The 11,566-nt window shown below is 42.4% G+C and overlaps 1 protein-coding gene across 1 annotated transcript; it reads right to left on the reverse strand.

Annotated features, from left to right (window-relative positions):
* Positions 1-5: 5 nt before the first annotated feature.
* Positions 6-10,972, reverse strand: LOC112818964 (myosin-1; the record flags this gene model as incomplete). Its single annotated transcript, XM_025866027.1, has 21 exons — positions 10,769-10,972; positions 10,534-10,677; positions 10,260-10,416; positions 9,178-9,205; positions 8,296-8,410; positions 8,119-8,211; positions 7,921-7,984; positions 7,152-7,250; positions 6,956-7,059; positions 6,667-6,805; positions 6,368-6,486; positions 6,128-6,277; positions 5,842-6,012; positions 4,794-5,103; positions 4,627-4,697; positions 3,388-3,475; positions 3,190-3,307; positions 2,770-2,893; positions 2,545-2,681; positions 2,189-2,444; positions 6-80 (listed from the first exon to the last, which is right to left on the reverse strand). Coding segments are annotated over exons 1-21 (2,766 nt in total), but the record flags the coding sequence as incomplete, so codon positions are not given.
* Between the last annotated feature and the right edge of the window lie 594 nt (positions 10,973-11,566).

Below are 11,566 nucleotides of genomic sequence, written 5' to 3' on the forward strand. Positions count from 1 at the left end.
TTGATCTTGGCCTCCAGCTGGATTTTGGTTTTGATCAGCTGGTCACACCTCTCCTCTGCATCAGCCAAGCTATCTGCTTCCTGAAAAGAGATAATAGACACTTTTAGATTTTGGTTCTCTGGACATTTTCAGATTTTATTAATATTTTGAAACCAAACAAGTGAATTGTGTTTTAAACCCTTAGGTTAATTTTTATAAGCTTTCCATCATCTGAGAGATATTTACTGGGCACTTATTATGGCACTGCAGATTTTTTTAAAAAGGAATTTAAGTCAGGGTTCTTGGTGAAATTATGATACACTTCTCTTTGCTAATGATGAGGTTCAGGACACACTGTCCCTAAATATGGCCCTCGGCATATTGTGTACCATAAACTGAAGGAGTTTGAGAAAATGGCTGAAGTAGGAAGCCCACTCTGACCTCCTCTACTCACCCTTCTTCCCTGAAACAGGTCATTAAACTCCCATGTGAAAAGTACCCTCCCTGTACTAGGAGGAAAGAAGACATTCTTATCACCAGAGATGGGAATTGGGAGCCAAGAAGGCTGCATAAATAAACCTTGTTAAAATAACCTTTATCTTCTTTAGTTACTCCTTCACCATTTACTACCCTTAGCTCAAACCCCTTTGTCTTACCAATTCTTTACAGATCTGTCATTTGTCTAAAAGATATACAAGCTTCCTGCTCTGCTTACTTCTTTGGGTCGTCAGTCTCTTGTAAAGGCTCCTGTGTACATGTAAAAACCAATAAATATGCATGCTTCTCTCCTGTTGATCAATTTTTAAATTTTCAGACCCAGCCAGGGACCTTATTAAGAGCGTCCAGGGAAACTTTTTCCTCCCCTGCTTGATGTCACCTACATTTAATGTGTTGGTATATAATTTCAGATCAGTCACCTTTCTTTATTTAATATTTATTTCCAGAAAAACTTAATGTATGAGAAACAAAATGGTCAGGTATCGAGCGGTTTGCTCAGAGGGAGGGGTAATACCAGAAAAGTGACTTAAAGGGAAGATGTCCTACAGAGTAACTGGGAATTACAGGGAACACATGGAAGAAATAAGGGGAGCTGAACATGTTCAAAGGTGGTGCATAGAGAAGTAGCGAGCACGTTTCTCATGAGAAGGAATAGGGGTTGGAATAGAAACTCTGTGGGAGCAGGGACTGTGTCTCCTGCTTCAGGTTGTATCCCTAGTGCTTGGAATGTCCTCATGTATTTATTAAATGTGGAGAGTTGAGGGAATGATGCTGAAAAGAGATCATACTATTCTTGAAGGAGAGGAGTATGCTCAGACCAAACTCAGATACACCCTACAGTTATTCACTGGTTCTCCAAGGTGTGATGAACCTCTCCTTAATTTGAAAAACCCTGTTGTACGTCAAGTACAGGGAAAGGCATAATGCCAACCTAGGTAGGAACAGACAGCTCATCTTTCTTTACATTTTCTAGTTGAGTGTCCCAAGCCTAAATACCCACTGGACCAATGTCTATTTGCTTCTGAATTCAGAGGACTACAGGGTCACTTTCAGGGTTCAGGTTGTTGGTCTCAGTAGCAAACTCTCTTGTCCTTTGAGTCACAAAAGTGGGTTAGACCGTGGTGTTTGATCAAATATTTCTTCCCAGTCTTCTGGATGTTTATTGGGATATCAGAACAAGAATATCAACCCCATCTCATGCTTTGCTTTTAAAAACTGACACTATCTGTAGAAAGTATTGCCATTATCCTTGCAATGACTATATTCTTTCAGGTACTAGACAGTTTCCAAAGACAGAGTAGAGAGGAGAGATGCCCGTTGGTTTCATATTGGTTTCAAGTTGATGCATTTCCATCACAACGTCTCCTCCCTCTCCACTGTGAATATTTTCTTTTTCTCACTGGTCTTATGTGCTCTTTTCAGTTGGGAGAATCTTATGGAGCAAAGATCACCTCACTTTTTGCCAACATTTTTCTAGGAGAAACAATAGGGGGAAAGGGGAAGTGCTTTCATTTTTTCCTTTTCAGCAGCAAGGGATCCTACCACAGTGCTTGGTAGTAATGTTGTGTCTGGGATTGTGTAGAACTTCTAAGGAGTTGTGAATTAGGAAACACTGATAGTCCCTTAGGGAGGTGGAATTTAGACCTTCTTCTAGCAACTGCTGAACTGAAATGTTAGCATCTGATTGCATGAAATGGGCTCTGATACTCACAGCTTGGACCTGGAGCTGCAGGTCATTTTTCTCTTGCATGAGAGCAACCATTTTCTCTTCCAGCTCTTTCCTTTTGGCCTCAGCCTTGGCAAGGTTTTCTTTGGTCTTCTCAAACTCTTCCTTCATGTTGGCCATCTCCTTTTCTGTCTCTGCGCTCTTGAGGAGTGGCTTGATCTTGAAATACAGCTTCATCCAGGGCCAGTGCTTGACGTTCATGAATGCACGGACGTTGTACTGGATGCAGAAGATGGACTCTCTGTGATAAGAGCAGAAGTGGTCAAAGTCAGGTTCCAACAGGAAGCAGAGTTAGAAGAGCTTAGGCCAAGGAGGTCTCAGTAGAGTATCTCTATTAATACCTTCTCTCCACCATCTTCTGGTACTCCACTCTTGCCAAGAACCCTCTGCACCTGGCCTGGGTTCTAGTAATCAGCTGGGCCAACTTGTCATCTCGCATCTCCTCTAGGAGCCCCAGAAGACCAGCTTTGAAAAAGACCTGTGCATGGGAAGAGTTGCAGATCAGACACTATCCATAAACTTCAAGGGGACACAGATAGCATCAGGTAGGCTTTAGAAACCATTACCTTGGTGTGACCAAATTTATACTGGGTGTGGTCAATGTCGATGGATGCAAGGAGCTTCTCAGAAGCCTTCTTGCTGTCAATGAACTGTCCTTCGGGGATAGCACTTGCATTTAATACCTTGTATCTGTTTAGGCCAAACAAATAAGTGATAGAGCTGTTGTCACCAACAAGACTTCTTCTTGCCTTACTATAGAAACGACGTAGACTTTGGGTAGTCTAGCAAACATAAACAAAAAATCATATCCATGTCTTTATTCTCTGTATATCAAAGGTTGTCAAACTTTTGGTTTGTCAATACAGAGTCTGTCAAATGTGTTTCTCTTTTTTTCAATTATAATAGAAAATATAAAGGATTTTTCCATCGAAAAAATTAAAATGAATAAAAGAACCTCAAAACAATTGGCAGTGAGGGAGTCTGACCTCTGTTTGAAGTCTGCATAAAGGATCCTGCTTGGGAACCCCTTCCTGCAGATGCGGATCCCTTCCAGCACACCATTACACCGCAGCTGGTGCAGGACAAGTTCATGCTCCATGGCCCCTGAGAGGAAGAATGCATGCCTTATATCATGGTCTAAAACAAACACCCTGGAGTTTGTTTAGATACCAGAAGTGTCTTACCTGGAGTCTTGGTTTCATTGGGGATGATACACCGTACAAAGTGGGGGTGAGTGCTCCTCAGGTTGGTCATCAGCTTATTCAGATTCTCCTGTGGAATTTATGACTATTTGGTTTTAAGAAGCACTGTTTTCATACATTCATATTTACAGACATAATCATCGTGACATCTGTGACATTGGCTCAGTTCTAATAGTATCTAATTATAGGATCCAACAGTATCTAACTGAGATACTATCTGAATAGTATCCAGATTTGAAAATGAGAAGTTATTTCTGGAATTTCCACATTCCCAAAACGTCCTTCTGTTCCTGTTTTTGTGCATTATAAACATGTTTTTCTATCAGTTGTTGAGGTGGTCACTGCTGCTGAATTTCCTAGTATGTGTTGTAGATTTAGTATGATATTCTAAATGTAGGGAAATATTCTACCTGGACTTTCAGGTCTAGATGTGTGATCTGGCTTTACAAATAATTCAGTGTCTTCTTCCAAATCTCTCTTTCTTTACCCGATTTTCAATTGTATCTGCTTCTCTATCACATTCCTATTCCTTATCCTAATTACAGAGCTGTGTCCTCCTACTCATTCCACAAAAAGTGGTCTTTTAGTGCCTCACTCTGGGAATTGGCAGAACACCAACAGCCATGTTACCAAGTGTGAGAAGAAGTGTTTCAACTTGTGGAAATCCTGGTTTTTCAGAATAACTAAACCTTCCATTATTACAGATAGGATTATCCTAAGAAAAGTACATTTTCCTTCAAGAGCTATTTCTTATCACATCTGGTTTTTTATTTCCTTTGTTTAGAATCAGCCTCCAATTCCCAACAGTGATCTTCTGTCTTTGGCTTTCAAAACCCACTCACTTCAGTTCTGAGCGAGTATACATCATTTGGAGGCTCCCACAGGCTCCAGCAAATCTCATGTTTTGCTTAGTCCTATCCCAGCAGAACCTTTTAAATGTCAAATGACCTTATTTCCTGGCCCCCAAATTTAATTTTATCATCTGATGCTGACTTCTGCAATTCACTCTCATCCCTCCTGACACCTTGTCTCCTATATACTGAGGTGTCTCTTCCAAACAACCCCAAGCTTTCTAAGACTCTGTTCAACTACCACCCACTGACCTGTCTCTTTGAGTCACATTCAGTTCTGGAGTCCTTACAAGATTACTTCCCTTCCTCCACAAATACAGTAAAATTTAAGTTCCTGAATCTAATAAGATGGAGCAAAGGAAGTTCGTACCCTGAAGAGAGCAGACACGGTCTGGAAAGAAGAACCCTTCTTCTTGCCACCTTTCTTGCCACCGCCAGCCTCTAAGGGGGGCAGACAGAGCACAAGCAATCATTGCACAGGCTTTCTCAGTGTATGTTTGATACATTAAATAAAGGATAACTTCTTTTGGAATTTACCTGCTTCAGCAGCTGCTGCCCCAGAGAAGAGGTAAGCCAGAGTCTTCATTGCAGACTTCTGGTACAGCCCGACCACGGTCTCATTCAGGGGGTCCTTGTTCTTGTCCAGCCAGCCGGCGATGTTGTAGTCCACAGTGCCGGCGTAGTGGACCAGAGAGAAGTGTGCCTCGGCCTTGCCTTTGGCAGGCTTGGGCTTCTGGAAGTTGGCCGACTTTCCAAGGTGCTGCTCATATAGCTTGTTCTTGAAGGAGGTGTCTGTGGCCTTGGGGAACATGCACTCCTCTTCCAGGATAGAGAAGATGCCCATGGGCTGAAAGGATGTAAAGAAACAAATGCCTTTCAATTTTGTCTGCTTGTAGAAATAATATGTGACATCTTGATCCTATTTCAGTAAATTCATCCTTTAATTTCTTACAATTAATGAAAACTCATCCCTTGGGTCAGAAGTTGTTAAATTAGCAAATATTTATTGAGGGCCTGTTGAGATCCAGGTGCTTTGTCACGCTCTGGGGTGGGTGGCTCCTGGAGTTTCTGTCTTGCCCCATGGCTCCACAGCCGTATTTCTCCAAGTGTGACTTGCAAACTGGTTGCATCAGAAACACTTGGTGAAAATGAAGATTCCAAGGTTCCATCCCACACTTCCTAAGAAGTTTTCCCAGGAGGAAGATTAGGGAATTCTTCAATTTTCTTAAGTACTTGTGGTGAGACTCAAACTGAAGTTTGAGATCCTCTGCTTTAAAGTACTAGAAATTCGTATTTCAGTTGCCAGTAAGAATGAATCTAAGGATGACAAAGGGATAATGAGTAAAAAATACTCTTTGTAGTACGCTCTTGTAAGGAAAGGGGGCTTTAAATATAAGGCCTTGTATTGCAAACTGTCGGGAAATGGAAAGTTCTGGACGCTAGAGAGAATATTCACTCTCCTTTTACCAGAATATCTCCCTCAGAGTTAGCAAAAGAAGGAGATTTCCTGATTTTATTTACGAGTAGAAGTCTCTTAAGATTTTTCTCAGTGGTATGATCTGTGACCTGAAAAAAGCAAGCGAACCTTCTCAATGAGCTCGATGCAGGCAGCCAGGTCCATCCCGAAGTCGATGAACTCCCACTCAATGCCCTCCTTCTTGTATTCCTCCTGCTCCAGCACGAACATGTGGTGGTTGAAGAACTGTTGCAGCTTCTCGTTGGTGAAGTTGATGCACAGCTGCTCCAGGCTGTTGAACTAGGTGTTGCAAATAGCAAGGAGTTTGAGTGAGTCTGGAAAACCCAGTGGGGATTCAGCAAAAGAGACACAAAGAGGAAGGGCCTTAAAAAGGCCACTTATTCAAACAACTCACATCAAAGATCTCAAAGCCGGCGATGTCCAAGACCCCAATGAAGTACTGTCTGGGCTGCTTGGTGTCCAGTTGCTGGTTGATGCGGGTGACCATCCACAGGAACATCTTCTCGTAGACGGCCTTGGCCAGAGCGCCCACTGCGTTGTACACCTTCGTGGACAGAGTAGTGATTGTTGATGCTACAGAAGACATGCTGTGAAGGCCTGGGATGGGTGTCATTCGTTGAGGTCATGCACTCACCTGCTGCACAGTCTGGCCTTTGGTGACGTACTCATTGCCGACCTTGACCCTGGGGTAGCAGAGGGCTTTGAGCAGGTCAGCAGAGTTCAGATTCTGGAGATAGGCCGCCTTGTCAGCAACTGCAGAGACATAATTCACGCACCTTGCATGACCTACTGTGGGCCCCACAATTCATCGGGGCAGAGTGATGAGTGAAACATTTTATAGAAAGTCTGTATGGGGGTGAATATGCGTACATTTATCAGAAGCTCAACTGTAAAGAAGACATGAATTTGGAATGAGCTTTTTGTCTGTATTACCTTCAGTGCCGTCTGGCTCGGCCTGCTCCTCCCGCTGCTTCTGCTTGAACTTCATGTTCCCATAATGCATCACAGCCCCCGTGAGCTTATAGATGGACACTCTTTCATCAGAGGTGAAGCCCAGGATTTCAATGGCACTCTACCAGGAAAGATGAGAGGACAAAAGGGCAGAAGACGCTAATTTATTTAGGAGAATTTATACCGTATCCTTAACCATGCCTATACAGGGGTGTTATTGTCATTCCCATACATAATGGATTTAAAAAAACCAACTGTATGTGTAACTTACATCTGTGGCCATCAGCTCTTCTTGGTCATCAATGCTAGGGACGGTGATCTCCCCTTGACTGACGAAGGCATAGTCATATGGGTTGGTGGTGATCAGGAGCATTTCTGGGTACACAGAATTCAGGGTATATGTTTTACATTAGAAGTTGTTAATAAAATGATTAACTTCTACCTTATAAATTTAAGCTCCTTCTTACCAATTAGATCTGGCTTCTTGTTAGACATGATCTGATAGAAAATGTGGTAGCTCCTTTCCGCCTTCAGCTGGAAAGTAACTCTAGACTTCTCCAGAAGATCTGCAATGAAAAGAAGACACTGGTCGGGGGGAAAAATTATAAAGTTCCTGAAGTGATTTTGGAATTTGGGATGATTAACTAAAAAATCTCACTGGCCTGTTGAGATTTCAGCTGAATGTTGTGCCTCTACAACATAGGCTACATATTTTCCCTCTACAAACACCATTACGGGTGCTCTTACCACCTCTAGAAAGAAACTAAAGCATGCCTGGCCCAAGACATAGACACTTCTCTTGCAGAAGATCCTTGACATTTGGGATATAATTGATTCTTGAGAACCCCTCCCTCCTCAGGGTCTTTTTTTGCTTTATAACAGAGAGCACTAAGAGCAACATTTATCAAGTCTCAGGCTAGGAAGAAATCACCTATTCTCAACCTGAAGGCAACTCATTTACCCTAGTGGAGTGTTGTCTTAGAGAAAGTTGAAATCCATTCTGAGACTGGAATATCTCAGACAAGCCCCATGGCTTTTGGCGGTTCTTACAGAATCATTAGCTCATGACTGGGATAAAGCACACTGTGGGCTATGCATAAGACTGGCATTAACTATGGGCATGTTTGGCAACAGACTGGTGTTTCACAGGCTCTGGACTCAGCAGGAGCTGCAAAATGTTCCTCCAGACCATCATTTGTCATTCTTGGATTCTGTTTAGGAGGTCCTGTTACTCACATGTTTCAATATCAGCAGAAGCCAGTTTTCCCGTGGTACCGAAGTGGATCCTGATGAATTTACCCTTGCAAGTAGAAATGATGATGTTATATACAAAACTTGAAGCACTCGAGAAAAATGAGATGGAAATGATAATTCAGACGTGCTTTCTCTGGCACGGAAGGGCTGAGAAGATCCCTCTGTGACCAGGAGACTTACAAAGCGAGAGGAGTTGTCATTCCTCACAGTCTTGGCATTGCCAAAGGCCTCCAGTAGGGGATTGGCGCTGATGATTTGATCTTCAAGGGTCCCCTGCAAAGGCAAGAGCGGTCCTCACCTCTGGTGCTCCAGAATTTCTGAGAGCCCCGAGAGTCTTGAGTCTGACCCCAGACCTACCTGTATTTTGCCAGAAGTAATTTCCTCCTTCTTCTTGTCCCCAGTGACTGCAATTGTTGCAAAGTACTGGATGACACGCTTGGTGTTCACAGTCTTCCCTGCACCAGATTCTCCACTGTTAAACAGAGACCAAACATACGTGAGGAATTAAGGTATGTGACAAATGAAAGTACTTCCATCATCAGCATTTACTACCTTATGCGTCCATCTTTATATGTCTTTGTCAGTTTCTCCTAGGTCTTTCTCTTTAGCCTACTATAGCTCATATTACTTCTGTTGTTTTGCACTGACAAGAAGTAGGGAAATTCATTCATTAATCACCTAACACATATTTCTGGAAAATGTGCCAGGCTCTGTTCCAAGTGCTGTGACCTGGACTTGAGAGGTCCAAAAGGCAGCCACCCAGTGACTATATGGGAAATGAAACCGTAAAAAACTCTATGATAAACAATACGTATGTTCTTCAGTTTCCTTAGACTAAAGACATGGCTTAAGTGAAGACTTTGAGGGACTAGACATTTCTCAAGTAGGCCATAAAGTTGGGCCACTGGGAACATTCCCAACAGCTCAACGTTCAGAAGGCTGTATATGTTGTTCACTGCCATGTAACGGGTCCTGGCCTTGCACAGAGAAGGAGTTTATAGCCCATACTCTTAGGAAAGTTCTGGGCAGCTTTTAAGACTGGACTAGTAAATTACAAAGTTTAGGACATTGTTATTTTATATTCTGATGCAGTCTGAACCCTACAACAAAGTACAAACAGTATCCAGTTCCAGGCTGACCAGCATTGCTTCAATATGGGAGCACTAACTAATTTCTTTTAGTTTGTCGTTTTCCCAGTGCAAATAAAATGCTAATACATCCCAGAATAGTAATACATACGTGATTAAGATGGATTGATTCTCCCGATCTAGAAGAAAAACAGCGGACACTCAGCATCATACCAGTTACACAAACAGAACTTTCTATAGGGAAACACCTGGGGCGTTGAGTATAAATACTGTGTCATTTTAAATGGAGTTTTTAAATATATTATTATAAAGTTATATATATTATTCTTAAACCTCTTAAGTTGAAGAGAAACATAAAATGTTGTTATATCTTAAATTCCTTAAGCCCTCACAGTAAGTGTGTCCTGGTTTAGTACTTTCCACAGCCAGACATATTCTCTAGTTGTCAGCTGTGAATTTCAGTAGCATACTCACTGCTAATTCATGCATACAACTAAAAAATGCAAAATATACGAAGGGTTTGGACTGTAGTTTAATAGGTTTAAATAGTGTTCATCAAGCCAAGGTTGAGATTTAGTTTCTAAATGAGTCAACTGGCCTCACAAAGCGGAGAAAAAAAAAAGTATCTTATGGCCACAGCCTGCAACCCTAACTCTGATCAGTCCTGCCAAAAGTATGCCATCAGGTGAGGGAACTGCCTCAATCAGAACAAAAATCCTTTTAAGGGAGGAGAAAACAACAACTTTTGTTTCTGTGCATGTAGTCCCCAAATACCATTTTCATTCAAAGAGAGGCTTTCTTCTCTGAGATGGTCTCTGATGATTTTAAAGGTAACAGTACTTCTAAAAGCATCAAATTTGTAGTCAACAAGACACTTAAGCACAAAAGGATTGAATGTTTTTTTTTAATTTCCACTCAGTGTGATTCTGCTGTTACTTAATCTTAACTATTGTTACTTAAATCTATACCATAAATTATATATTTCCAAGGAGGAGACTGCAAGCAAGTTAAGTTTAAAGGGATAGCAGAGAGCCGAGGCTTGTCCTGGTAAAATCACGGAGGTGGGGTCTGGAGAGCTAGGTTTTAGTTCCAGCTTTGACGGCATGTCCCTCTGTGCTTCAGTTACCTCTTCTGGAGCTTGGATTAGATTATGTCCAAAGATCTGTTTAGCTTTAACACTTTGTGACTCTAGGTGGTCAAGTAATTTGTATGAGAAACACTTGAGCCACTCACCCGTCAGCATGAACTGATAGGCGTTGTCGGAGATGGAGAAGATGTGGGGCGGGGCTTCCTGGCGCTTCTTGCCTCGGTAGGCTGTCACCACCTCTGCATTGTACACTGGCAGCCATTTGTAGGGGTTGACTGTGACGCAGAAGAGGCCTGAGTAGGTCTACACCAAAAAGAAAAAGAAAAGAAATATAATCATCTCATGGGGACCTTAGTAATCTACTGTTTTTCAAAACTATTAATTAGCTGCATGAGCAGAAGGCCATGAGAATGAACTCACGTAGATCATCCAGGCCGCATAACGCTCTTTGAGGTTGTACAGAACAGCGGGCTCGTGCAGGTGGGTCATCATGGCCATGTCCTCGATCTTGTCATACTTGGGAGGGTTCATGGGGAAGACTTGATCATCTTTCACTGTCAGAGTCTGGTAAACAGGGAACATAACGGTTCATGTCAATTGAGAGATGGAACACAAGAATTGATAAAATGTGGCCGGCTCCAGGGACTGTACTTACCGCTCCAGCTTCGGTCTTCACCGTCACTTTCCCTCCTTCTCTGCTCTGGATGGTCCCTTTCACAAAGGATTCTTTGGGCTCCGCCACAAAGACAGATGTCTTGGCATCAAAGGGCCTATTCTGGGCCTCAATGCGCTCCTTTTCAGACTTTCGGAGGTACGGAGCTGCCTCCCCAAAAATGGCCATTTCCTGGTCTGAACTCATGGCTGCTGAACTCAGCCCAGTCGAAGACCCTGCCTGGAAGGGAAAGAAAAGATATTCTAGGAATTCAGATATTCTATGTCACATTTAGAAAAAGAAAACATTTTTGAGTCACTGAGCAGTTGAGCGCTTAGCCTTGTGTTGGGTACGACCACCTACCTCCCTGGCTTGGCTGGAGATGAAATGTCAGTGTTGGTGTTCTGTGCCAATGCTGACAGGTACTTAATCGAGCATTTGCAGAGACTGTAGTTTCTGACTCACCTGCTATAGGATATTGTAGCTACTTTCTCGATTTTATTTGGTATATATGTTAATTTCTATATGTGGCCTGTGATTGGCTTATACAGAACACAAGCTAAGATGGTGGCAGGGTGTCCCCTAGCTCTTTCATGGAGAGCTCTTATCTTCCAATTGGATTATAAGCACCTTGCAGGCAGGGAACACTTTTCTTTCAAGGCATCCTTCATACCTCTCAGGACACATGCTGGATACAAGGAAGGGCTCAAAGCCGGCTTTGTGAATTAAAAGTATAAAGATTTATGTTGTGAAAATTCCAGGAACTATTTTTGTACATAGTGAAAATCTTTTCATTATAGA

The sequence above is a fragment of the Callorhinus ursinus genome, unplaced genomic scaffold (assembly GCF_003265705.2).
Source record: "Callorhinus ursinus isolate GAN/ISIS: 27379988/994484 unplaced genomic scaffold, GSC_fseal_2.0 scaffold624, whole genome shotgun sequence".
Lineage (NCBI taxonomy): Eukaryota > Metazoa > Chordata > Mammalia > Carnivora > Otariidae > Callorhinus > Callorhinus ursinus.